The sequence below is a fragment of the Salmo salar genome, chromosome 01 (genome assembly GCF_965601325.2).
Source record: "Salmo salar chromosome 01, fSalSal1, whole genome shotgun sequence".
Classification (NCBI taxonomy): Eukaryota; Metazoa; Chordata; class Actinopteri; order Salmoniformes; family Salmonidae; genus Salmo; species Salmo salar.
The window spans coordinates 94,459,101-94,486,058 of NC_138291.1; the positions used below are offsets into that span (position 1 = coordinate 94,459,101).

Genomic DNA, 26,958 nt, shown 5'->3' on the forward strand with positions numbered 1-26,958 from the left:
CTAGAAGCTCTCAACCTGCTCCCCTACAGTCTCGTCGATGAGAATGGGGGCATGCTCGGTCCTCCTTTTCCTGTAGTCCACAATCATCTCCTTTGTATTGATCACATTGAGGGAGAGGTTGTTATCCTGGCACCACACGGCCAGGTCTCTGACCTCCTCCATGTAGGCTCATCATTGTCTGTGATCAGGCCTACCACTGTTGTGTTGTTGTCAAACTTAATGATGGTGTTGGAGTCGTTCCTGGCCATGCAGTCATGAGTGAACAGGGAGTAGAGGAGGGGACTGAGTATGCACCCCTGAGGGGTCCCCGGTGTTGGGGATCAGCGTGGCAGATGTGTTGTTACCTACCCTTACCACCTGGGGGCGGCCCATCAGGAAGTCAAGGATCCAGTTGCAGAGGGAGGTGTTTAGTCCCAGGGTCTTTAGCTTAGTGATGAGCTTTGAGGGCACTTTGCTGATGAATGCTGAGCTGTATTCAATGAATAGGATTCTTAGATAGGTGTTCCATCTGTCCTGAATGTAAAGGGCTGTGTTGAGTGCAATAAAGAATGCATCATCTGTGGATCTGTTCGGGGCGTATGCAAATTGGGGTGGGTCTAGTGTTTCCGGGATAATGGTGTTGATGGGACCAGCCTTTCAAAGCACTTCATGGCTACATTTACATTTACATTTAAGTCATTTAGCAGACGCTCTTATCCAGAGCGACTTACATGAGTGCTACAAATGTGAATGCTACGGGTTGGTAGCAATTTAGGCAGCTTACCTTAGTTTCATTGGCACAGGGACTATGGTGGTCTGCTTGAAACATGTTGGTATTACAGACTCAGTCAGGGACAGTTTGAAAATGTCATTAACCTGTCTGGGCCAGTGGGACGCTTGCGTCCCACCCTAATCAACAGCCAGTGGAATCGCGTCGCGCTAAATGCAAAACCTCATAAATGCTATAACTTCAATTTCTCAAACATATGACTATTTTACACGGTTTTATAGATACACCTCTCCTGAATCGAACCACGTTGTCCGATTTCAAAAAGGCTTTACAGCAAAAGCAAAACATTAGATTATGTCAGCAGAGTACCCAGCCAGAAATAATCACACAGCCATTTTCAAAGCAACAAGCATGCATCACAAATACCCAAAACACAGCTAAATGCAGCACTAACCTTTGACAACCTTCATCAGATGACACTCCTAGGACATCATTTTACACAACACATGCATTTTTTGTTCGATAAAGTTCATATTTATATATAAAAACAGCATTTTACATCGGCGCATGACGTTCAGAAAATCTTTTCCCTCAAATGCTTCCGGTGAATTAGCGCTACAATTTACAAAATTACTATTCGAAAACATTGTTAAAATGTAATATTGTCATTCAAAGACTTATAGATTAACATGTCTTCAATGCCATCGCTTTGCCAGATTTGAAAATTACTTTACTGGGAAATCACACTTTGCAATAAACGACGTGGTATGCCCAGAAAAAAAGTCTAGGCTATAAATGTTGGAGCCATCTTGGAACGATCAACCATCAAAAATACTATTGTAAATAATCCCTTACCTTTGATTATCTTTATCAGAAGGCACTTCTAGGGATCCCAGGTCCATAACAAATGTAGTTTTGTTCAAAAAAGTTAATAATTTATGTCCCAATAGTGTTAGCGCGCTCCGAAGGCTAGTGAAAATGTACCGTGTGCGTCTGACTTGTCGTCAGGAATGAGCAAAAAAAATATATTTAAGTTCGTTCAAACATGTCAAACATTGTATAACATAAATCTTTAGGGGCTTTTTCAACCAGGGCTTCAATAATATTCCATTGGGACGGTTGCATTGTTTTTCAAAACGTTTCGAAAAGGGAGAGTAGCCATTGGCGCCGACGTCACAATGGTAATGGCCCATCCCCTTTGACCAATATCAACAACCTCTCTTTGGGTCAGTTACTACCATAGAAGACTCAAACCACTTTGTAAAGACTGGGGACATCTAGTGGAAGCCATAGGAAGTGCTAAATGATTCACAAGCCCCTGTGTGTTTCAATGGCAAATGTTTGAAGTGATATCCACACATCAGATTTCAGTTTCCTGTCAGGATTTGTCTCAGGGTTTTGACTGCCATATGAGTTCTGTTATACTCACAGACACCATTCAAACAGTTTTAGAAACTTTAGGGTGTTTCTATCCAAATCAAACAATTATATGCATATTCTAGTTACTGGGCAGGAGTAGTAACCAGATTAAATCGGGTACGTTTTTTATCCGGCCGTGCAAATACTGCCCCCTATCCCTAACAGGTTCTGTGTCATGTCACCACTTCTTTATTGACGGAGTCACTGGTGCTTCCTGCTTTAGTTTTTGCTTGTAAGCAGAAATCAGGAGGATAGAATTATGGTCAGATTTGCCAAATGGAGGGTGAGGGAGAGCTTTGTACGCGTCTCTGTGTGTGGAGTAAAGGTGTTCTTAAGTTTTTTATCCTCTGGTTGCACATTTAACATGTTGGTGAAAATGAGGTTAAACGGATTTAACGGATTTAAGTTTCCCTGCATTAAAGTCCCCGGCCACTAGGAGTGCTGCCTCTGGATGAGCGCTTTCCTGTTTGCTTATATACTGTACAGCTCATTGAGTGCGGTTTTAGTGCCAGCATTGGTTTGTGGTGGTAAATGGACAGCTATGAAGAAAATAGATGAAAACTCTCTTGTTAAATAGTGTGGTCTACAGCTTATCATGAGAAACTCTACATCAGGCGAGTAAAACCTAGTGGCTTTCTTACTATTAGGTTGCATGCACCTGCTGTTGTTTTCAAATATACACAGTTCGCCACCCCTTGTCTTACCGGAGACGCGGTTCTATCTTGCCGATGCAGCGTAAACCCCGCCAGCTGTATGTTATTTATTTTGTCGTTCAGCCACGAGTCTGTGAAATATACAGTGGCTTGCGAAGGTACTAACCCACCTTGGCATTTTTCCTATTTTGTTGCCTTACAACCTGGAATTAAAATGAATTTTGGTTGGGGTTTGTATCATTTCATCAACACAACATGCACACCGCTTTGAAGATGCAAAATATTTTTTATTGTGAAATAAAGACGGAATAAGACAAAAAAACTGAAAATTTGAGCTTGCAAAACTATTTACTCCCCCAATGTCAATATTTTGTAGAGCCACCTTTTGCAGCAGATACAGCTGCAAGTGTCTTGGCGTATGTCTTTATAAGCTTGGCACATCTAGCCACTTTTTGCCCATTCTTCAAGGCAAAACTGCTCCAGCTCCTTTAAGTCATACCACAGATTCTCAGTTGGATCGAGGTCTGGGCTTTGACTAGGCCATTCCAAGACATTTAAATGTTTCCTCTTAAACCACTTGAGTGTTGCTTTATCAGCATGCTTAGGGTCATTGTGTCACGCCCTGACCTTAGAGACGTTTATTTTCCTCTAGTTTGGTTAGGTCAGGGTGTGATGTGGGGTGGGCAATCTAGTTTTTCTATTTCTTTGTTTTGGCTGAGTGTGGTTTCCAATCAGAGGCAGCTGTCCATCGTTGTCTCTGATTGGGAATCATACTTAGGCAGCCCTTTTTCCCTCTTTGAGTTGTGGGATCTTGTTTTTGTGTTGTGCCTGTGAGCACACCATTACTTCATGTTTCGTTTGCTTCTGCATTTGTTTTGGTGAGTTTCATTTATTAACACGTGGAACTCTACGCACGCTGCGCCTTGGTCTACTCAATTTGACGATCGTGACAGAAGATCCCACCACAAGAAGACCAAGCAGCGTGCGCCTACGGGGAAGACGAGGTGGACATAGGAGGACATCCTGGATGGCACAGGATCCTGGATGTGGGAGGAGATCCAGGCCGTAAGGGATCGCCTCCCATGGGAACAGGTGGAAGCAGCGAGGGAGGAACAGTGATGAGATAGGGAGGCACGGCAATGAAGGAAGCCCGGGAGGCAGCCCCAAAAAAAATTGGTGGGGGGCACACGGGGAGTTTGGCAGACTCAGGGTGGAGACCTGAGGCAACTGCCCGTGCTTACCGTGGGGAGCGAGGGATGAGGCAAGCACCGTGTTATGCGGTGATGTGCACTGTGTTGCCAGTGCGCACTCACAGGCCGGTGCGATCTGTGCCCGCGCCCTGCAGTTGTCGAGCTGGGTTTAGCATCCAGCAAAGACAGGTTGTGCCAGCCATACGCTACAGACATTCAGTGCGCCTCCACGGCCCAGTATATCCTGCGCCAGTTCTGCGCACTGTGTCGCCAGTGCGCCTGCACAGCCCAGTTCGTCCTATGCCAGCGCTCCGCCCTTGCCGGGCTAAAGTAAACATCCAGCCAGGACGGGTTGTGCCAGCCCTAAGCTCCAGACCTCCAGTGCGCCTCCACGGCCCAGTATACCATGTGCCAGCTCTGCACACCCGGTCTCCAGTGCGTCTCCCCAGTCCGGTGAGACCTGTTCCAGCTCCACGAAAGAAGCCTCCAGTGATGATCTATGGTCCGAAGCCTCCAGTGATGATCCATGGCACGAAGCCTCCAGTGATGATCAATGGCCCGGAGCCTGTAGTGATGATCCATGGCATGAAGCCTCCAGTGATAATCCATGGTCTGGAGCCTCCAGTGATAATCCATGGCACGAAGCCTCCAGTGATGATCCATGGCCCGGAGCCTGTAGGGATGATCCATGGCATGAAGCCTCCAGTGATGATCCATGGCCCAGAGCCTGTAGGGATGATCCATGGCACAAAGCCTTCAGTGATAATCCATGGCCCGGAGCCTCCAATGATAATCCATGGCACGAAGCCTCCGGTAATGATCCATGGCCCGGAGCCTCCAGTGATGATCCATGGTGTGGAACCTGTAGCGATGATCCATGGCACGGAGCCTACAGCGAAGTCCCCCGGTCCGGAGCCTCCAGAGACGTTTCCCAGTCCAGAGCCTCCAGCGATGTCCCCCGGTCTGGAGCCTCCAGCGTCAACCCCCCGGTCCAGAGCCTCCAGCGACGTTCCCCTGGTCCGGAGCCTCCAGCGACATTCCCCCGGTCCGAAACCTTAAAAGTTAAAGAGCCCCCTCTCCTACCTTACCTGCCTACCCATTACTTACCTAACTAGCACCACATGGTGCGCTAACCAAAATACAAGAGGTGGTCCGCCCAGGTCTTACCTATTGTGCATAGACAGTAAATGCTACGGGTTATGTATGCCCGCAGGCCTCTTTCGTAAGCACTCCCTAGGTGCCTTCCCCTTTCCCCCTGGGAACAAATGAAATAGAATAATACAAACGTAAGTAAACAATTTCAAGAATCAAAACACTGCGTCCTATTGGCACACACATACCTCAGATCAGCGGCTTCAAAATACTTAGCCTCTATGGGCTAGGTGGGACGTCACCGTCCCACTCTATTCAACAGCCAGTGGAACAGCGTGGCGCGAAAAACAAAAACCTCAAAAATACAATAATTTCAATTTTTCAAACATACGACTATTTTACACCATTTTAAAGATAGGACTCTCGTTAATCTAACCACATTGTCCGATTTCAAAAAGGCTTTACGGCCACAGCAAAACATTAGATTATGTTAGGAGAGTACATAGCCCAAAATAATCACACAGCCATTTTCCAAGCAAGCATATGTGTCACAGAAACCCAAAACACAGCTAAATGAAGCACTAACCTTTGATAATCTTCATCAGATGACACTCCTAGGACATTATGTTATACAATACATGCATGTTTTGTTCAATCAAGTTCATATTTATATCAAAAAACAGCTTTTTACATTGGTGTGTGATGTTCAGAAAATGTATCCCCACCCGAAAACCTCCGGTGAGTTTACTAAATTACTCATCACAAACGTTGACAAAATACATAACAATTATTTTAAGAATTATAGATAGAGAACTCCTTTATGCAATCGCTATGTCAGATTTTAAAATAGCTTTTCGGCGAAAGCACATTTTGCAATATTCTGATATCACGGCTAGATATTTTGACACCCGCCAACTTCGAGGCACACTAAACTCAGAATTAGTATTAGAAGAATTGTATTACCTTTGCTGATCTTCATCAGAATGCACTCCCAGGACTGCTACTTCCACAAGAAATTTTGTTTTTGTTCCAAATAATCCATAGTTATGTCCAAATACCTCCGTTTTGTTTGTGCGTTCAGGTCACTATCCAAAGGGTAACGCGCGAGCGCATTTCGAGAGAAAGACATTCAAAATGTTCCATTACCGTACTTAGAAGCATGTCAAACGCTGTTTAACCTCTTGGGGCTAGGTGGGACGCTAGCGTGCCACCTGTGGTGCACTCCATCAACAGCAGGTGCATTTCAAGAGCGGCAAATTTGAATCCAAATAAATGTCAAAATTCAAATTTTTCAAAAATACAACTATGTTACACCATTTGAAAGATAAACATCTCCTTAATCTAACCACGTTTTACGATTTCAAAAAGGTTTTACGGCGAAAGCATAAATTTAGAGTATGTTAGGACAGTACATTTACAAGAGTTGTGTGTAATGTTTTGTCAAGTCAAAGACAGGGTCACCAAAACCATAAAACCAGCTAAAATGATACACTAACCTTTTACAATCTCCATCAGATGACACTCCTAGGACATTATGTTAGACAATGCATGCATTTTTAGTTCTATCAAGTTCATATTTATATACAAAAACAGCGTTTTACTATGGCATTGATGTTGAGGAAATCGTTTCCCTCCAATAACCGGCAGTCAAGTCAGCGTCACAAATTAAATAATTAAAATTAGAAAACATTGGTAAAATATTATATTGTCATTTAAAGAATTATAGATTTACATCTTTTGAACGCAATCAACTTGCCAGATTTAAAAATAACCTTACTGGGAAATCACACTTTGCAATAATCTGAGCACTGTGCCCAGAAAAATACGCGTTGCGATACAGACTAGACGTCATGTTGGGGAGATCTAAAATCGAAAATACTATGTAAATAATCCATTACCTTTGATTCTCTTCATCAGATGTCACTTCCAGGTATCACAGGTCCATAACGAATGTAGTTTTGTTCAAAAAAGCTCATCATTTATGTCCAAAAATCTCCGTCTCGTTAGCACATGATGTAAGCCAGCCGGACTTCTCGTCATGAACGAGGGGAAAAAATATATTTCCGTTCGTTCAAACATGTCAAACGTTGTATAGCATAAATCATTAGGGCCTTTTTTAACCAGAACATGAATAATATTCAAGGTGGACGAATGCATAGCCTTTTATAACGTATTGGAACGAGGGTACCCAACATGAAGTAGCGCGCCAGGTGTCTAATGGGACATCACCGTTCCATGGCTCTTGTTCGGTCAGATCTCCCTCCAGAAGACTCAAAACACTTTGTAAAGGCTGGTGACATCTAGTGGAAGCAATAGGAAGTGCCAAAATATTCCTAAACCCCTGTGTTTTTCAATGGGATAGGTTTAAAATCAATACAACACATCAGGTATCCACTTCCTGTCAGAAAATGTCTCAGGGTTTTGCCTGCCAAATGAGTTCTGTTATACTCACAGACACCATTCAAACAGTTTTGGAAACTTTAGAGTGTTTTCTATCCATATATAATAAGTATATGCATATTCTAGTTACTGGGTAGGATTAGTAACCAGATTAAATCGGGTACATTTTTTTTATCCAGACGTGCAAATGCTGCCCCCTAGACCCAACAGGTTAAAATCCATTTTTATGGTATTTTTCTCATAAAATAGCGATAATATTCCAACCGGACAATAGTGTATTCATTCAAAGAGGGAAAAAAAACAGCGTGGTCTCGTGAATGAGCATATCCAATTTCTTTGTCACCAGGCAGACCACTGACAAACTGAGCTACTGTACTCTGCCCAGAGACAGGAGATGCCTCAATCCGCTTTCTGAAGGCTTTGGAGAGCCAATGGAAGCCTTAGAAAGTGCTACGTAACCCCACAGATACTGTAGTTTCAATAGAGAATCTAAAGAAGAACTACAAATTCTCAGACAGGCCACTTCCTGCTTGGAATCTTCTCAGGTTTTTGCCTGCCATATGAGTTCTGTTATACTCACAGACACCATTCAAACAGTTTTAGAAACTTTAGAGTGTTTTCTATCCAAATATACTAATTACATGCATATTCTCGTTTCTGGGCAAGAGTAGTAACCAGTTTAAATCGGGTACATTTTTTATCCGGCCGTGTCAATACTGGCCCCTAGCCCTAACAGGTTAACCTCTACTTGGTGGGAAAACTGACAGAAACTTACCGTTTTGAGTCCCCAGCTCTGTGTCTTTCATGACTTGTAGCTCAACTAGGCATACAGCATCAGGGACAGCCACTGCTCAAGCATATAGTCTCATTTGAACAACCTTGTGGACTCTAAAGCCTTGTGGATTCTTCAGCAATCCTTTATTTAGTTTGAGGTGACAATGACTGCGTTTATACAGGCAGCCAAATATTTTTTTTTACTAACTATTCTTTTGACCAATCAGATGAGCTCTTTTGCCAATAATTGGGGAAATATCATAATTGGGCTGCCTGTGTAAAACGCAGTTAATGTTAGTTGACGACATTGCTATGTTCAGCTTGGAGGTAGCAAAGCTACGTTGTGATGTTGTACAGTTTTTACTGCATCTTCTCCTAAGGACTTTAGAAAATGTATTTATTACCAATACAATGTTTTACTTTAAAATGCACCAAAACAAATATGATTATGTTCAATAAAGAAAGTCTGAGAAAGACAAGAAGACTGCATTATAATGTGAAATATACAGTAAGTAATATGAACATGACAGTCACAGTATAGCAGTTCTATTGTTGCCATAGCGCCATGAAGCAGCCTACATCAAGACCCCCCCCCCCCTCCATTTGCCTTCAGAACAGCCTCAATTTGCTGGGGAATGGACTTTACAAGGTGTCGAAAGTGTTCGACAGGGATGCTGGCCCATGATGAGTCCAATGCTTCCCACAGTTGTGTCAAGTTGCCTGGATGTCCTTTGGTTGGTGCACCATTCTTGATACACACGGGTAACTGTTGAGCGTGAAAAACCCAGCAGAGTTGCAGTTCTTGACACAAACCGGTGTGCCTGGCACATACTACCATACCCCGTTCAAAGGCACTTAAATATTTTGTCTTACCCATTCACCCTCTGAATGGCACACATACACAATCCTTGTCTCAATTGTCTCAAGGCTTAAAAATAATAATTTAATTAACCTGTCTCCTCCCCTTCGTCTATACTGATTTGAAGTGGATTTAACAAGTGACATCAAATAGGGATTATAGCTTTCACCTGGATTCACGTGGTCAGTCTATGTCATGGAAAGAGTAGGTGTTCATAATGGTTTTTTACACTCAGGGTATCTATTTAATTTGTTTAGAGTTTTTTTTATGAAAACAATTCAGTGATAGTTTTTGAGTTAAACTATATTGTAGTCTTGACTCATGGAGTTGCTGGACTCCGTTTGTGTTGCTTCAAATGATGCAGCAACACAGCACTGTTTTTTTCTTCAACGTGCCCTAGTAACCTGAGTGTGGACCCTCATGCTGGCTCTCTAGGTACATGAGCAGCCACTTATAGTCAGCGGTCTAAGGTCACTAAGTCACTACATTTCAGTGCTAGAAGCATCACTACAGACCCTGGTTCGATTCCAGGCTGTATCACAACCGGCCATGATTATGAGTCGCATAGGGCCGCACATAATTGGTCCACCATCGTCCGGGTTAGAGTTTGGCCGGGGTAGGACGTCATAAGAATTTGTCTTATCCGTTGTGTAGTCTTAATATTATGTATGCTCCCCTTGTCCTAAGGGTAGAAAATGACCTGCCTTCACTAAACCCTTACATTTTTTAGCAAGAGATAGCACTTGTATGGCCTAAGAAAGTAGCAGAAATGTGCAGAAAGTTGTTTTGAATGCATTTTATTGAAGGGTAACTAACAGTCTTGACCTTTTTTGGCAACATAGTGACATATTCATACATACTGTACAATGAGGAATTCAACAACAAAATACTAGTCCTCTCCCATTTTTTGAACCATTCCCCCCAGCCACAAGGCGTATAAACAACAATAAATAATAATTAAATAAGATAATAGATACAAAACAAAAATGTGAAGAACAAAGATCAATCAACTTTAATTAGCACATGTAGGACAGTATGCAAGTGTGTGTGTGCATGGACTTTGCAGATGTATTTCTCACATGTGCAGCACATAGTATTTGTTTTACAGTCCTTCTTTAGGGGGCAGAATTGGCATCTCCTCCTCTTGCTGCCCCAGCTGCATCCTCAGGTGAATCAGGACAAGATTCAGCCCCCTGAACAGCTTTCACAAGCGCTGCAGAGGCTGCTGTGCGGGGGAGACGCTTCCTTCTTTGAATGTGTGGGGTTACAAGTGCCTTTCTTAGCTGCTCCAGGAACACCCTCCTCTTGTTCTGCTTATCAGGCATCCAGGTAGAGTTGATCTTGTTCTATATCATGAAGGCATTGTATGAGGACACATCCTCCTGAGAACATCCTCCTGCAGCTGTAAGTTCCAATCTCCTTGTCCAGGTTGTCCACACCTCCTTTGTTGTGGTTGTAGTCCAGGAAGATGGCTGGCTTCCTGTCCTCACGATCACTGATCTCAGGTGTTTTGTGCCATGTCCACGTTCCTGTTCCTCTTTGGGAGGTAAGAAACTAGAGTGGTGGTGGGGTGAAGGCAAACTTTGATGAGAAGGCCTCTCTCCCCTTTGTTGCAAGGAGTGCAGGGGGGAACTATGGCTTGTTCTTTCTAACTGTGCCAACCATTACATTTACATTTACATTTAAGTCATTTAGCAGACGCTCTTATCCAGAGCGACTTACAAATTGGTGCATTCACCTTATGATATCCAGTGGAACAACCACTTTACAATAGTGCTTCTAAATCTTTTAAGGAGGGGGGGGGGGTTAGAAGGATTACTTTATCCTATCCTAGGTATTCCTTAAAGAGGTGGGGTTTCAGGTGTCTCCGGAAGGTGGTGATTGACTCCGCTGTCCTGGCGTCGTGAGGGAGCTTGTTCCACCATTGGGGTGCCAGAGCAGCGAACAGTTTTGACTGGGCTGAGCGGGAGCTGTGCTTCCTCAGAGGTAGGGGACCAGCAGGCCAGAGGTGGATGAACGCAGTGCCCTTGTTTGGGTGTAGGGCCTGATCAGAGCCTGAAGGTATGGAGGTGCTGTTCCCTTCACAGCTCCGTAGGCAATCACCATGGTCTTGTAGCGGATGCGAGCTTCAACTGGAAGCCAGTGTAGAGAGCGGAGGAGCGGGGTGACGTGAGAGAACTTGGGAAGGTTGAACACCAGACTGGCTGCGGCGTTCTGGATGAGTTGTAGGGGTTTAATGGCACAGGCAGGGAGCCCAGCCAACAGCGAGTTGCAGTAATCCAGACGGGAGATGACAAGTGCCTGGATTAGGACCTGCGCTGCTTCCTGTGTGAGGCAGGGTCGTACTCTGCAAATGTTGTAGAGCATGAACCTACAGGATCGGGTCACCGCCTTGATGTTAGTGGAGAACGACAGGGTGTTGTCCAGGATCACGCCAAGGTTCTTAGCACTCTGGGAGGAGGACACAAGGGAGTTGTCAACCGTGGTGATCTTCCTCTTCAGGAACTGCTGGCTGAGTTCAATCAGTAGAACACATCATCTCAATTTATCATTCTGTGTGTGTATGTGTGTCTTTGTGGTTTTTGTGGTGTGTCAATTATTTTATAACTGCCGCGTCAAAAATGACCATAAGACAATCTTTGTACCCTGGTGGTGTACAGCTTTCATGGAAATATGAACAAAGGTGATGTTTCACTTTTTCTAATGTTGGGGTCACTTCTGGAAAATGAATCAAATTTAAAGTAGATAAATGTCATTTAGGGGGTTTTCTCTGCTGTTAAACATAATGGCGGGTCATTTTTTACTTGCCTAGTTAAATAAAGGAAAAAAATATATTAAAAAAATACATTTGTTAGTGGTGTTATGACAGATTGATCTGAGTCAATACCATGTTCCCTCAGTGAGTCACTAAATCTACAGTCCCACTGCCTCCATATGTGACAACCAATCACAGGCTGTGTCAAACCACCTCAGTCCACAAAACAGATGTTGAAAAAAACGAAGAAATCAAAGGATCAATTTTGAGAGAGAATATTCTCCCAAAGACTAACTAAACATTTGTTTTTCTTTCTTTCTCTTCTTTCTTCATTTAGTTATGGGCGGTTTTGAGGAGGGTGAGCGCGCCCAGTCGGTCTCTCAGGGGGAGGGGGCAGTGGTTCCCGCACCACGCATCAGGAGCTTTCCCCAGCCGCAGGTCACATGGTTCAGAGACGGACGCAAGATACCGCCCAGCAGCCGCATGTAAGATGCATGATGATGATGTCTCTTATGCAGCTATCTCTCTCTCTCTCTCTCTCTCTCTCTCTCTCTCTCTCTCTCTCTCTCTTCTTCTTCTTCTCTCTCCCATTCTCTCTCTTCTTCCCACTTCCACTCTCTCTCTTCTTCTCTCTCCCACTCTCTCTTCTTCTCTCTCCCACTGTCTCTTATGCTCTCTCTTCTTCCCTCTCCCTCTCTCTCTCTCCCTCTCTCCTTATCTCTCTCTTCTCTCTCCCACTCTCTCTCTTCTCTCTCCCACTCTCTCTTATTCTCTCTCTTCTTCCCTCTCCCATCTTCCCTCTCCCTCTCTCTCATTGTTGTCAAATAAAATGTTATGTTTTTATACCTCAAGATGCTGTCTATTTGATAAACAATAGCTATGTTGTCTATTATGTGTTAGTGTGAATGGGTTGTTCATTATGTTGTGTTTCATATCAGTTGGCTCCATCTGCGTGTTTTATGTGTCTAGGGTGCCGTAAGGTTGTTAGTGCATGTGTCTGAGAGTGACATGGAGGACAGAGAGAGGAAGAGAAGGAGAGAGGGAGACAGAGCGTGATAGATTGCATGTTCTGTCTGTTTGTAACTATGTCTCCATCACTTGAAAGAGGTCTCGGCCTCAGTGAAATGTACTCCCAGGGCCTCTCCTCTACTCTCCATTTATTCTGCCCTCTAATGGAGGCGAGGCAGCGAGGGAGACTTGTTTACCAGTTTAGAGAGAGGCCTGGTACTATCAGACTACATTGGGGCTAGATAGGGGGGCTCTGAGAGGGGGAATAGGAGTGTGAGGCTCTGAGTGCCTGGCGGCGCCACTGAAAGCCTCAAATGGGATTCTTGTCTTGGCATTCTACCTCTTAAACTAAAAAAGGGGACAAATAGAGAGGTGCTTTTGGAAAGAGGCAATAGCTTTCTGTCTCTCTGGCACTCTCACTGACTTGGCAGCCCCGAGTGGGAGACTGGGAGCACTGCTCATTTACAGTGAAAGGATTGGCTCCAGATATACAGTACCAGTCAAAAGTTTGGGCACACCTACTCATTTAAGGGTTTTCTTTATTTTTACTATTTTCTACATTTTAGAAAAGTAGTGAAGACATCAAAACTATCAACTAAAAAATATAGAATCATGTAGTAACCAAAAAAGTTTTAAACAAATCAAAATATATTTTAAATTCTACAAAGAAGGCACCCTTTGCCTTGATGACAGCTTTGCACACTCTTGGCATTCTCTCAAGCAGCTTCATGAGGTAGTCACCTTGAATGCATTTCAATTAGCAGGTGTGCCTTGTTAAAAGTACATTTGTAGAATATCTTTCTTTCTTAATTAATGCGTTTGACCCAATCAGTTGTGTTGTGACAAGGTAGGGGTGGTATACAGAAGATAGTCCTATTTGGTGAAAGACCAAGTCCATATTATGGCAAGAAAAGCTCAAATAAGCAAAGAGAAATGACAGTCCATCAATACTTTAAGAAAAGAAGGTCAGTCAATGTGAAGAAAAAAAATAAATTCAAGTGCAGTCTCAAAAACCGTCAAGCGCTATTATGAAACTGGCTCTCATGAGGACCGCCACAGGAAAGCAAGACCCAGAGTTACCTCTGCTGCAGAGGATAAGTTAATTAGTTAACTGCACCTAAGAATGCAGCCCAAATAAATGCTTCACAGAGTTTAAGTAACAGACACATAAACTGTTGAGAGGGGACTGTGTAAATCAGGCCTTCATGCAAAGAAACCACTACTAAAGGACATCAATAATTAGAAGAGACTTGATTGGGCCAAGAAACATGAGCAATGGACATTAGATCGTTGGAAATCTTAGATTTTTGGTTCTGACCACCATGTCTTTGTGAGACGCAGAGTAGGTGAACAGATGATGTCCACATGTGTGGCTCTCTCTCTCAATGCCAAGGGGCTTCATTGGCATGGGAAACATGTCTACATTGCCAAAGCAAGTGAAATAAACAATAAACAAATGTGAGAAGAAACAACATCAACAAAAAGCGATTCGAAATTCGTAGGAAGTACTGCACTCAAAAAGGTTTAAAAAGATAAAGACATTTCAACTGTTCAATTATCAGCTATGAAAAGTGTGTTAGCAATGTGCAAATAGTTGGAGTACGAACAGTGAGGGAAGATAAATTAACAGATAAATATTGTTGGTATTTCCAAATTTGTTTGTGCTATACTGAATGCCCTTTTCTCATGGCAATGGGCCACAAATCTTACTGCTGTGATTGCACACTGTGGTATTACACCTAACAGATATGGAAGTTTATCAATGTTTGGTTTGTTTTCAAATTATTTGTTGGTCTGTGTGATCTGTGGGAAATATGTGTCTCTAATATGGTCATACTGAAAGGAGGTTAGCAAGTACAGCTCAGTTTCCACCTACAGTTGAAGTCGGAAGTTTAGATACACTTAGGTTGGAGTCATTAAAACTTATTTTTCAACCAAACCACAAATTTCTTGTCAACAAACTATTGTTTTGGCAAGTCGGTTAGGACATCTACTTTGTGCATGACACAAGTCATTTTTCCAACAATTGTTTACAGACAGATTATTTCACTTATAATTCACTGTATCACAATTCCAGTGGGTCAGAAGATTACATACACTGAGTTGACTGTGCTTTAAACAGCTTGGAAAATTCCAGAAAATGATGTCATGGCTTTAGAGGCTTCTGATAGGCTAATTGACATAATATGATTCAATTGGAGGTGTACCTGTGGATGTATTTCACGGCCTACCTTCAAACTCAGTGCCTCTTTGCTTGACATCATGGGGAAATCACAAAATAAATCAGAAAAAAATGTAGACCTCCACAAGTCTGTCTCCTAGAGATGAACATACTTTGGTGCGAAAAGTGCAAATTAATCCCAGAACAACAGCAAAGGATCTTGTGAAGACGCTGGAGGAAACAGGTACAAAGTATCTATATCCACAGTAAAACAAGTCCTATATCGACATAATCTGAAAGGCTGCTCAGCAGGGAAGAAGCAACTGATCCAAAACTGCCATAAAAAAGCCAGACTACAGTTTGCAGCTGCACATGGGGACAAAGATCGTACTTTTTGGAGAAATGTCCTCTGGTCTGATGAAACAAAAATAGAACTCTTTGGCCATAACGACCATCGTTATGTTTGGAGGAAAAAGGGGGAGGCTTGCATGCCGAAGAACACTATCCCAACTGTGAAGCACGGGAGTGGCAGCAGCATGTTGTGGGGGTGCTTTGCAAAATAGGTTTCATCATGAGGGTGGAAAATGATGTGGATATATTGAAGCAAAATCTCAAGGCATCAGTCAGGAAGTTATACTTTGGTTGCAAATGGGTCTTCCAAATGGACAATGACCCCAAGCATATGTCCAAAGTTGGCTTAATATGTCCAAAATGGCTTAAAGACAACAAAGTCAACGTATTGGAGTGGCCATCACAAAGCCCTGACCTCAATCCTATACAAAATGTGTGGGTAGAACTGAAAAAGCGTGTGCGAGCAAGGAGGCCTACAAACCTGACTTAATTACACCAGCTCTGTCAGGAGGAATGGGCCAAAATTCACCCAATTTATTGTGGGAACCTTGTGGAAGGCAACCCAAAACGTTTGACCAAAGTTAAACAATTTAATGGCAATGCTACAAAATACTAATTGAGTGTATGTAAACTTCTGACTCACTGGGAATGTGATGAAAGAAATAACAGCTGAAATAAATCGTTCTCTTCACTATTATTCTGACATTTCACATTCTTAAAATAAACGGGTGATCCTAACTGACCTAAGACAGGGGATTTGTACTTGGATTAAATGTCAGGAATTGTGAAAAACTGAGTTTAAATGTATTTGGCTAAGGTGTATGTAAACTTCCTACTTCAACTTTAATTTTGTGGCACATTTCCTGTCTTCTCTTGAGAGCCAAGTCTGCCTATGGTGACCTCTCTCAATAGCAAGGCTATGTTCACGGAGTCTGTACATTGTCAAGGATTTTTGTCATTTTGGGTCAGTCACAGTGGTCAGGTATTCTGTTTTTTGGTTTATTCTTTCCAGTGTATTAAATAGTTATCTTTTTCCTTTCTCATGATTTGGTTGGGTCTAATTGTGTTGCTGACAGGCGTTCTGTGGGGTCTGTTTGTGAACACAGCCCCAAAAAAAGCTGGTTTAGGGGACTCTTCTCCGGATTAATCTCACTGTAGGTTAGGGCTTTGTGCAGGAATATGTGGGAATCACTTCCTTTTAGGTGGTTGTAGAATTTTTAACAGCTATTTTCTGGACTTTGATAACTAGTGTGTATACTCCTAATTCTGACTCGTGCATTGTTTGGGGTTTTAAGTTGTATACAAACTATGTTTTTAAAGAATTCTGCATGAAGAGTCTCAATTGGGTATTGTCCTATTTTGTGAATTATTTGTTGGTGAGTGGATCTCAGACCTTACCGCCATATAGGGCAATGGGTTCCGTAACTGTTAAGTATTTTTTGACAGATCCTATTTGGGATGTCAAGTGTTATGTTCCTCTTGATGGCATAGAAGGCCCTTCTTGCCTCATCTCTTAGATTGTTCACAGTCTTGTGTAAGTTACCTGTGGTGTTGATAGTTAGGCCGAGGTATGTATTCTTCTTTGTGTGCTCTCGGGCAACAGTGTCTAGATAGATTTGTATTGGTAGTCCTGGCAACTGGACCTTTTTTGGAACAGCATTATTTTTGTCATACTGAGATTTACTGTCAGGGCCTAAGTCTGATAGAACCTGTGCAGAAGATCTTGATGCTGCTGTAGGCCCTCTTTGGTTGGGGAAAGAAGCACCAGATCATCAGCAAACAGTCAACATTTGATTTCCACGTCCAGTAGGGTGAGGCCGTGTGCCCTCACCAATTAATTCATATAAATGTTGAAGAGGATGGGGCTCATGCTGCATCCCTGTCTGGAAGATGAGATTGTTTACGTATCCATTGTTGTCAGTAAATAAGCATATCTGGATTTTCTTTGAGGAGCTTCTCCTTGTACCTTTTACATGCAGGATAAAAAAAAAATCTGTGGGGGGGACTGTACTTAGATTGCCTCTGCATAGGGGTGTGGCCTCTGGATAGGGGTGTGAGGCCTCTTTGTTTGGGTTGTGGAGGCTGTGGTGCTCTGCTGCCATTGTATTCAAGGGCATTCACACCTCTTACTTCACACCTCATTGCAATTTGAAGTTGCTGACGGGATGTCTGCAATGTACTAACTAAGCATTTGAGTCTTCATATAGTAAGATATATTTTATTACGATATCAAGAGATTATTGTAATATAGTTATTTTCATTCTTGGCACTTGGAAATAACTACGGATTGGAAATTTTCTCACTCAGATGTAGGTTGGCCGCTATTTGTAGTTTTTTTCTGTGCTTTATCTCCTGCTTGTTATGTTGCTGGGTTTGCCTTGGCAGTCTTGATCTCCTGGTTGTTGTGTTGCTGGTTAGTCCTTGGCAGTCTTTTTATGCTGGTTGTTGTTTTGCTGGGTAGTCCTTGGCAATCTTTGGAAGTAGGAATCCTTTCAGGTATTTTTGTCCAAATTCAAGGTTCTACGCTTGAAGTATCGATTTGGATTGAAGGAAATATGTGTCTCTATTATGGTCATACATTTGGCAGGAGGTTAGGAGGTGCAGCTCAGTTTCCACCTCATTTTGTGGGCAGTGTGCACATAGCCCGTCTTCTCTTGAGTGCCAGGTCTGCCTATGGCAGCCTCTCTCAATAGCAAGGCTATTCTCACTGAGTCTGTACAGCCAAAGCTTTCCTTAATTTTGGGTCCGTCACAGTGGTCAGGTATTCTGCCACTGTGTACTCTCTGTTTAAGGCCAAATAGCATTCTAGTTTGTTCAGTTTTTTTTGTTAATTCTTTCCAATATGTCAAGTAATTATCTTTTTGTTTCTCATGATTTGGTTTGGTCTAATTGTGTTGCTGTCCTGGGGCTATGTTGGGTCTGTTTGTGAGCAGATCCCCAGGACCAGCTTGCTTAGGGGATTCTTCTCCAGGTTTTTAATATTTTTAAATGGAATCATTTATTTAACTAGGCAAGTCAGTTAAGAACACATTGTTATCTACAATGACGGGCTACCCCGACCAAACCCGGACAACGCTGGGCCAATTGTGCGAGGCCCTATGGGGGAATATGAGGGTATTGATAATGAGGCAATATACAGTACCACCAATCTATCACTATCTTTGATCTGTCTCTCTCTGTCGCTCTCTGTCTCTCTGTCTCTCTCAATTCAATTTCAATTTAGGGGGCTTTTTTGGCATGGGAAACAAATGTTTACATTGCCAAAGCAAGTGAAATAGATAATAAACAAAAGTTAAATAAACAGAAGTTAAATAAACAATAAAATAATTAACAGTAAACATTACAAAAGTTACAAAATAATAAAGAGATTTGTCTCTCTCTAACCTTCTACGTGAGGTGTAATGTGCAGCAGGCTCTACAGGGTTTCGCCTCACTACGTCTGTCTTTCTTTTCTGTCCTCTCTCCTCTACCACTAAAGAACAGGGCCTTCCCTGAATCGCAGCAGTAATAAGATGGAAACAATCCATCATCTTCTAAAATCTAACACAATTGACCCTAGGGGTATCACTTCTTCTCCTGATCTTCTTTGGCACATTGATGCTGTTCAGAGAATATTTCTATTACACTGTAAAATGCAGTGCGGGTTGGACCTGGGAGTTTGGTGTGTGTGTGTGTGTGTGTGTGTGTGTGTGTGTGTGTGCACGTGTGTGTGCACGTGTGTGTGTGTCACGTTGGACCTAGTAGGGAGTCTCGATACCTGCCTGGGGGGAGGGAGTTTGGATTCCAAGGACATTGGGCGGGTTTAGTTGTGTGAAGGTGTAGCCTACTGCTTGGAGAGAGATTCTGGGGAGTGGTGGGAACATTTTCCTCAACATTCAAAGGCATATTGGACTGGTCTCCCTTGATCGAACAGGGAAATTAACATATTTGTATCTCTTACAATGGATGTGTAAAGTAAAGGAGTTCCATGGTGGTTCAGAGAATTCCCCATCTCGGCTCCCCTGCCTCCATTTTCCCCTTGATAGAGGCAATGTCTCATAGTGGGCCTGCCACTACTCTCTCTCTCTCTCTCTGCCACGCTGCCTAAGCAGCTGTTCTTTATGGCATCCACTGCTCTGTCCTTTCAGACTGTGAATGTCCTTGTCACAGAGAAAGACTTCTATGCATTAGTTGAGTTCTTTACACTTTTCATATTGATCCTTTAGGACCATTGTGGATCTGCAACAACAGAAATATGTCCCTTTCTCACCTTAACTGAAATGAGCAGTCATCTGTTCACAAAAGAAAACCCAAACTGCTTTCTTTGTCTCTTATCCGATTTTCTGAAATTGATTGAAATCAACTGTCCTGGACAGGTTTGGTGTCTCGAATTCTAGCCGATCTGCTCTGCACTAGATTGGTTTAGACCGACTGGATCCCATGCTCATTGGAATACAGTGTGCCAGGACTGTGTGAGGCCGAGGGGAGAGAAAGCACTTATTTAGCTCTAATAGCCATTACTCTTCTCTTATTGAATGGGAATGCAATTGAAGGGCCTTGTCCATTTGGCCGCTGTGATTTGTTATGTTATTCCCGAGACTTAATGTGCTGTATAATCAGAGCCCCCTTCGGTAAACCCATTTACCTGGAATTGCACCGCACCGTTTTCCAGATTGGAATGTGAATCAGGCACAGGGAGGAGTACAGGACTCAGGCGGGCCCTAGAATACGTTTTCATCCTGAAATGTCTCTCTCGTCTCTTCTCAAGACGTTAAGACATGGATTTATCTCTGAGTGCTACGGCCCGATCTAACGCGGTGTACCTAGAAAGTCACAGAGAGGAGAAGACGAAGGAGGAGGAGGAACAACGATGCTGTGCTGACACCCGCTGTGCAATTATCAATTTGCTGCTTGGAGAGAGTGGTCAATTAATGGGTCTGCCTGAGACATCCACCTCTTGTCAGTCTAATATGGATTCTGCATTACTCAATGTGGTGTGTGTGTGTAGTCTTGTACATCTGTGTGTGCGTATATGTGTGTGTGTGCAGGTGTGTGTAGTCTTGCGTGTGTGTTTTTTATGTGTAGTGTTTGTATGTGTGTGTGTGTAGTCGTGTGTGTGTGTGTGTGTGGTGTGTGTGTGTGTGTGTGTGTGTGTGTGTGTGTGTGTGTGTGTGTGTGTGTGTGTGTGTGTGTGTGTGTGTGTGTGTGTGTGTGTGTGTGTGTGTGTGTGTGTGTGTGCGTTCAAACGTATGTGTGACGGAACAGACCAAACTCTTCATCTGCCTCACACTGACTAGTTGACCTGGCGAACAGGGAGGAGTGGTCAAGGAGAAATATGTCCTGGTGGAGTACTGTAGGTGTGAGGAGGCTGACGTGGATGGCAGGAGATCTGATTGATCTGGCACTGTGTCTCAGACATCGAGAGATGAAAATGAATTGTATGAATACTCAATAGCTTAGTTCTGAAAATAACTCCAGCAGTAGGGAGTGGAAAGTCAAGCAGCCAGCTACAAATCATGAGAGCTCCCGGGCAGAAAAGCGAGTGGCTGTTTTTATGAGCACCGGCCTCCCTTCTCTCTTCCATGTCTCCCCTTCCCTCCCTCCCTCCATCTACCTTGGAGCTGTAGGTTTTCATCAGAGCGATATGTTGTGGAGCGATGGAAGGCAGGGTGTCGGCACTGGTTTGAGTCATATTTGTCCCAGGCCTGTCTGCCGCTTGATCCCCCCCGACCTCTGTCTCTACTGGGGGAGGTTGGCGGAGGCTGGCTCCGGCCATGGCTATTTGTCTGTAAGTAATCGAGGTCTGAGGTGGGTGTCGGGGTGAGGGGGGGGGGGGGAGAGATGGAGGGTGGGGGGGGTGGAGACAGAGAGAGAAAGAGACCACCACAACATACAGTATGACATTACACTCTTCCATTGTGTGTGTCTCAGAATAGTGTGGACACTGTCACACTATGTCAACAGCGTTTTACACTCATACACTTCAAGCACACACACACAAACACACAAGACTACGCGCGTGCAAGCACACGCACCAACACACATACCGATATTGATGGGAGCTGGTACAGAATTATTATCAATGTTAGCTGTCAATCACTTTCCTCCCCCATGGCATCAAATAAATAAATTAACCCTAGATAGGAAATAATTACAAATGGAGTTACATGACAACTCTAGGCATCAGCACAGCACAGCCAGGCTGGGCTCTTGTACCAACTGTCTAGGCGGCCAACATTTCTTAGAGCTGTTGCCTGCTGTACAGCCTTCTGCCTTGCAGCCTTCTGCCTTGCAGAGCTAGTAGGCCTAGCCTATAGAAAGCTGATGGGATCCTCCTTTTTTAATAGAGGCCATCAAAACTCTTTCTCACGCAATTGCATAGCCTATAGAAATGTTGAGCAACATGCTCTCATGAAGTGTTTGATTAGATTTTTGAATATTTGCATTGATGACAGAGTGATTAGAGGGACAATAGAGTGCTGAGTACCAGGCAGTTGTAAAGTTTGGTAGGCTACTAATGACCATGAGCAGCATAAGAGCTTGGAGAAGCCTAATTAAACAGACACATGGAATTTCAGTGACGTCATGACTCGTGTTGACCGGTGTGGCAGTAATATCGTCATCGTAACAGCCCTAGTACAGAGACGTATATTAAGATTGTGGCTGGGAGAGGTAGAGAGAGAGAGAGAGAGAGCATTGTTAAGCCCTCTTTCAAACACTGCTCTATCGCCACACCAAACACAAAAATTCAAAACTTTCTCTTTGGAAGATGGTTCAGCAGCCTCTGCCGCTTTTTCAGCGCGGGTGAAGCACACAGTCTGGAGAAATGGTAATTTCATAATAATATATAGAGCAGCAGGTAGCCTAACAGTTGGGCCGGTAATCAAAAGGTTGATGGTTTAAATTATACATTGCTTGTTTTGTCAAAACTGAAAATAGGCAGACTATTGGAATTTTAGCAACCATGAAATGACGGAGCAATTTCTGCATATTGCACCTTTAAATTATGTATTTTATGTTAATTGTATGCAAATAAAGGTTGCTTCGCTACCACACCAACAACAAAAGCACAATCATGGCCTCGGATTTGCAGGTGTTCGCTTTAGAACTGACCCAGGGTCTGTTTCTGTAGTGACAGAAGAAACGCTAAAGCTCACAGTTAGTGTAGTTTCTGGTGCTCTTTGAAACCAGGAAATGACAGTAAATACACAACTTCTCAACAGAGAGGTTGAAACATTCATAACCGATGTTCACTACATTAACATATATGTTGTTTTGTAATCTCGGAAGAAAATGGAATGTCTAAGTTACATAGTATCCTTAATATCACTATTGCTAGCAGAACTCATGGTTTATTTTAGGGATGAGAAGACTCTTTGTGATTCTTTAGTAAAAGGGAGTTACGAAATCTGAGGACACGTCACGTTAACCAAGACACATTAAACCGATCATATTCACTGTTTCAAACATTAACTTCCGCACTGCACAGGTGTGTGAATCATCTTTTGTATTTTTAGTCCAATAAACTTTGTGGTTTCTTCAACAGAAGAGGTCACTGTTATGCCTGAATTCTGTGTCGTTGAGAGCGGTTGTATGAAACCAATTGGTACATCAAGCAAAGCTGTTAACCGTACCAGACCACTTCTAACTTGCCATAAATTCAGTGTATGAACAGTGCATTATGTATCTTTCACTGCAGATTATATGTTTACAAGTATTCAGGTACACAGTGTGAGTATTCTAGTCCTACTGCCTGTTAACACAGTGAATATCTATCCACTATACTAACTATATTCATCCCGGGCCAGTTTCTTATCCTTTAAGCTACAGGCATCGCTACGCAGTGTCCCTGTTTTGGAAAGGTCCCGGGAATCACCTGGGATTCATTTAACGCACTGGACAGTCCACATCCCTAAGGGAATCCATAATTGATCACTATAGCGATGGTCCAGCATGTGTTTCCAAGGCGATGAGCTAGGACGATGGTATTAAATATTAACCGTGGATCATAAGCCTCTGCTCAGTCAGTCCTGCGAAGCGCTTTGGGGCGACAGACAGTTTTGAGGCCTATACAACGCTCAGGGAATCCCAAATGAAGCCTCTCTCGCTTGGAGATACAGTACTTTAAAATCAATCAGTCGAGCGGTTGGAACTCGTAAGTCATGGTAAAAACCCAAAGAACAGGTATACATCACCAATAACACCCTGTCGCTTCCTTACATCACCTCGATCTCTCTCCTCTACTGGGAGCCATTCTATTGTTTTCCACATGCAGCATTGGAGAGATAATGTGTGTTTTTATTATGGGTTCAGCTCAGACACACCAACCTGGTCTTAGATAATTTCGTATTATTCTGTATGTAAATCCGAGACAATCCATTTGGTATGATATGTGTTCATTTGTGGACGTCAATCACCCATTTTCAATGGTATAATATGGATTGTAATCTGTAACATATGTTACAAAGATGCAAAATATACAATATGTTACACAAAATGTATTTATTCCATTTTAGAATAAGGCTGTAATGTAACAAAACGTGGAAAAATGAAGGGATCTGAATACTTTCTGAATGCACTGTATAAGGTAATGTAAGTGATCCCGGATAAAATGAACAAACTTACAAATAGGAAAAGACGTAGGAGGACTATCGGCACAAAACATGAAATTGTATTTCCAGGCATTTCACCCCATATTAAATTGGTTTAGACATGATTCTTCCGCCCCTGGCTGAGTATAGAGAGAAATATGGTGTCTCCTATTGCCCTGGAAGAGGTGGTCTTCACTGATACTGTATATCCCTTAAACAATGTGAACTATGCTTTGGTTCTATTATTACACACATAATCGCTATTTGGCGCAAAATTAAAAAACAATATAACTGGGAATCAAAATGGCATGCCCATACTCCAATATTTCACAATTACGCCTTGCAATCTGGAGGGCGGCTTTTTGCATCACCCCAATGGTCAAAATCAAATCAAATGTTATTTGTCACATGCGCCGAATACAACAGGTGTAGACCTTATAGTGAAATGCTTACTTACAAGCCCTTAACCAACAATGCAGTTATAAGAAAAATAAGTGTTAAAAAAAAATAGATCAATAAAAACAAAAGTAACTAATAATTAAAGAGCAGCAGTAAATAACAGTAGCGAGGCTATATACAGGGGGTACCAGTCCAGAGTCAATGTGTGGGGGCACCGGTTAGTCGAGATAATTGAGGTAAAATGTACATGTAGGTAGAGTGACTATGCGTCAATAATAACCGGAGAGTAGCAGCAGCGTAAAAGGAGGGGGGGGGGGGGGGGTAGCCATTTGATTGGCTGTTTAGGAGTCTTATGGATTGGTGGTAGAAGCTGTTAAAACCTGTTGGGGCTAGGGGGCAGTATTTGCACGGCCGGATAAAAAACGTACCTGATTTAAACTGGTTACTACTCTTGCCCAGAAACGAGAATATGCATATAATTAGTAGATGTTTTATAGAAAACACTCTAAAGTTTCTAAAACTGTTTGAATGGTGTCTGTGAGTATAACAGAACTCATATGGCAGGCCAAAACCTGAGAAGATTCCATACAGGAAGTGCCCTGTCTGACAATTTGTTATCCTTCTGTTGCATCTCTATCGAAAATACAGCATCTCTGCAGTAACGTAACATTTTCTAAGGCTTCCATTGGCTCTCAGAAGGCACCAGAAAGTGGAATGACATGTCTCCTGTCTCTGGGCGAAGAACAGCAGGGGAATTTGTGAGTGGTCAGGCTGGGAACAGTGACACTGGAGATGCGCGTTCATGAGAATTCTAAAAAAAATTCTTTCAGCCTTTGAATGAATACAACGTAGCCCGGTTGGAATATTATCGCTATTTTACGAGAAAAATAGCATAAAAATGTATTTTAAACAGCGTTTGACATGCTTCTAAGTACGGTAATGGAATATTTAGTATTTTTTTGGTCACGAAATACGCTCGCGCGTCAACCTTCGGATAGTGACTTGAACGCACGAACAAAACGGAGCTATTTGGTTATAACTATGGATTATTTGGAACCAAAACAACATTTGTTGTTGAAGTAGAAGTCCTGGGAGTACATTCTGACGAAGAACAGCAAAAGTAATCACATTTTTCTTATAGTAAATCTGAGTTTGGTGAGGGCCAAACTTGGTGGGTGTCAAATTAGCTAGCCGTGATGGCCGGATTGCATAAAGGAGTTCTGTATCTATAATTCTTAAAATAATTGTTATGTATTTTGTGAAAGTTAATCGTGAGTAATTTAATAAATTCACCGGAAGTATGCTAGTTCTGAACATCACATGCTAATGTAAAAAGCTGGTTTTTGATATAAATATGAACTTGATTGAACAAAACATGCATGTATTGTATAACATAATGTCCTAGGAGTGTCATCTGATGAAGATCATCAAAGGTTAGTGCTGCATTTAGCTGTGTTTTTGGTTTTTGTGACATATATGCTTGCTTGAAAAATGGCTGTGTGGTTATTTCTGGCTATGTACTTTCCTAACATAATCTAATATTTTGCTTTCGCTGTAATGCCTTTTTGAAATCGGACAATGTGGTTAGATTAACGAGAGTCTTATCTCTCAAATGGTGTAAAATAGTCCTATGTTTGAAAACTTTGAATTATGACATTTTGTGGTTTTACATTTTGCGCTCTGATGTGTCACTGGCTGTTGAATAGTGCGGGACGATTTCCGAACATCACCCCACGATGAAAAAGTTAAAACATGCTTTTCAAAATGTAGCACATTTATTAAAAATTAAATGCAGAAAAATCTCATTTACATAAGCATTCACACTCCTGAGTGAAAACATGTTAGAATTACCTTGGGCAGCGATTACAGCTGTGAGTCTTTCTTGGTAAGTCTCTAAGAGCTTTGCACAGCTGGTTTGTACATTATTTGCCCATTATTCTTTTCAAAATGTTCACGCTCCGTCACATTGGTTGTTGATCGTTGCTTGACAACCATTTTCAAAACTTGCCATATATTTTAAAGCAGATCTAAGTCAAATCTGTAACTTGGCCACTCAGGAACAATCACCGTCTTCTTGGTAAGGAATTCCAGCGTAGATTTAGTGCTGCATTTAGCTGTGGTTTTGGTTTTTGTGACATATATGCTTGCTTTGAAAATGTCTGTGTGATTATATTTAGCAGGGTACTCCCCTGACATAATCTAATGTTTTGCTTTCGCTGTAAAGCCTTTTTGAAATCGGACAATGTGGTTAGATTAACGAGAGTCTTGTCTTTAAAATGGTGTAAAATAGTCATATGTTTGAGAAATTTAAGTTATAGCATTTTTTAGGTATTTGTATTTCGCGCCATGCGATTCAACTGGCTGTTGACTAGATGGGACGCAAGCCCAGGGAAGTTAAGAAGCTTTTTGGACCTAGACTTGGTGCTCCGGTACTGCGGTAGCAGAGAGAAAAGTTTATGACTAGGGTGGCAATTTTTAGGGCCTTCCTCTGACACCGCCTGGTATGGAGGTCCTGGATGGCAGGAAGCTTGGCAGCAGTGATGTACTGGGCTGTACGCACTACCCTTAGTCCTGCCTTGCGGTCAGAGGACGGGCAGTTGCCATACCAGGCAGTGATA

General features: G+C 42.6%; 1 protein-coding gene across 1 annotated transcript in view; it reads left to right on the forward strand.

Annotated features, from left to right (window-relative positions):
* The first annotated feature begins 12,190 nt into the window (after nt 1-12,190).
* The window catches only part of LOC145865463 (protein sidekick-2), a 73,242-nt gene continuing 58,474 nt past the window's right edge, over nt 12,191-26,958 (forward strand). Inside the window, exon 1 of the mRNA XM_082970364.1 lies at nt 12,191-12,336. Within this exon, the coding sequence (XP_082826490.1) occupies nt 12,191-12,336 (146 nt within the window). The remainder of the gene's footprint in view (nt 12,337-26,958) is intronic.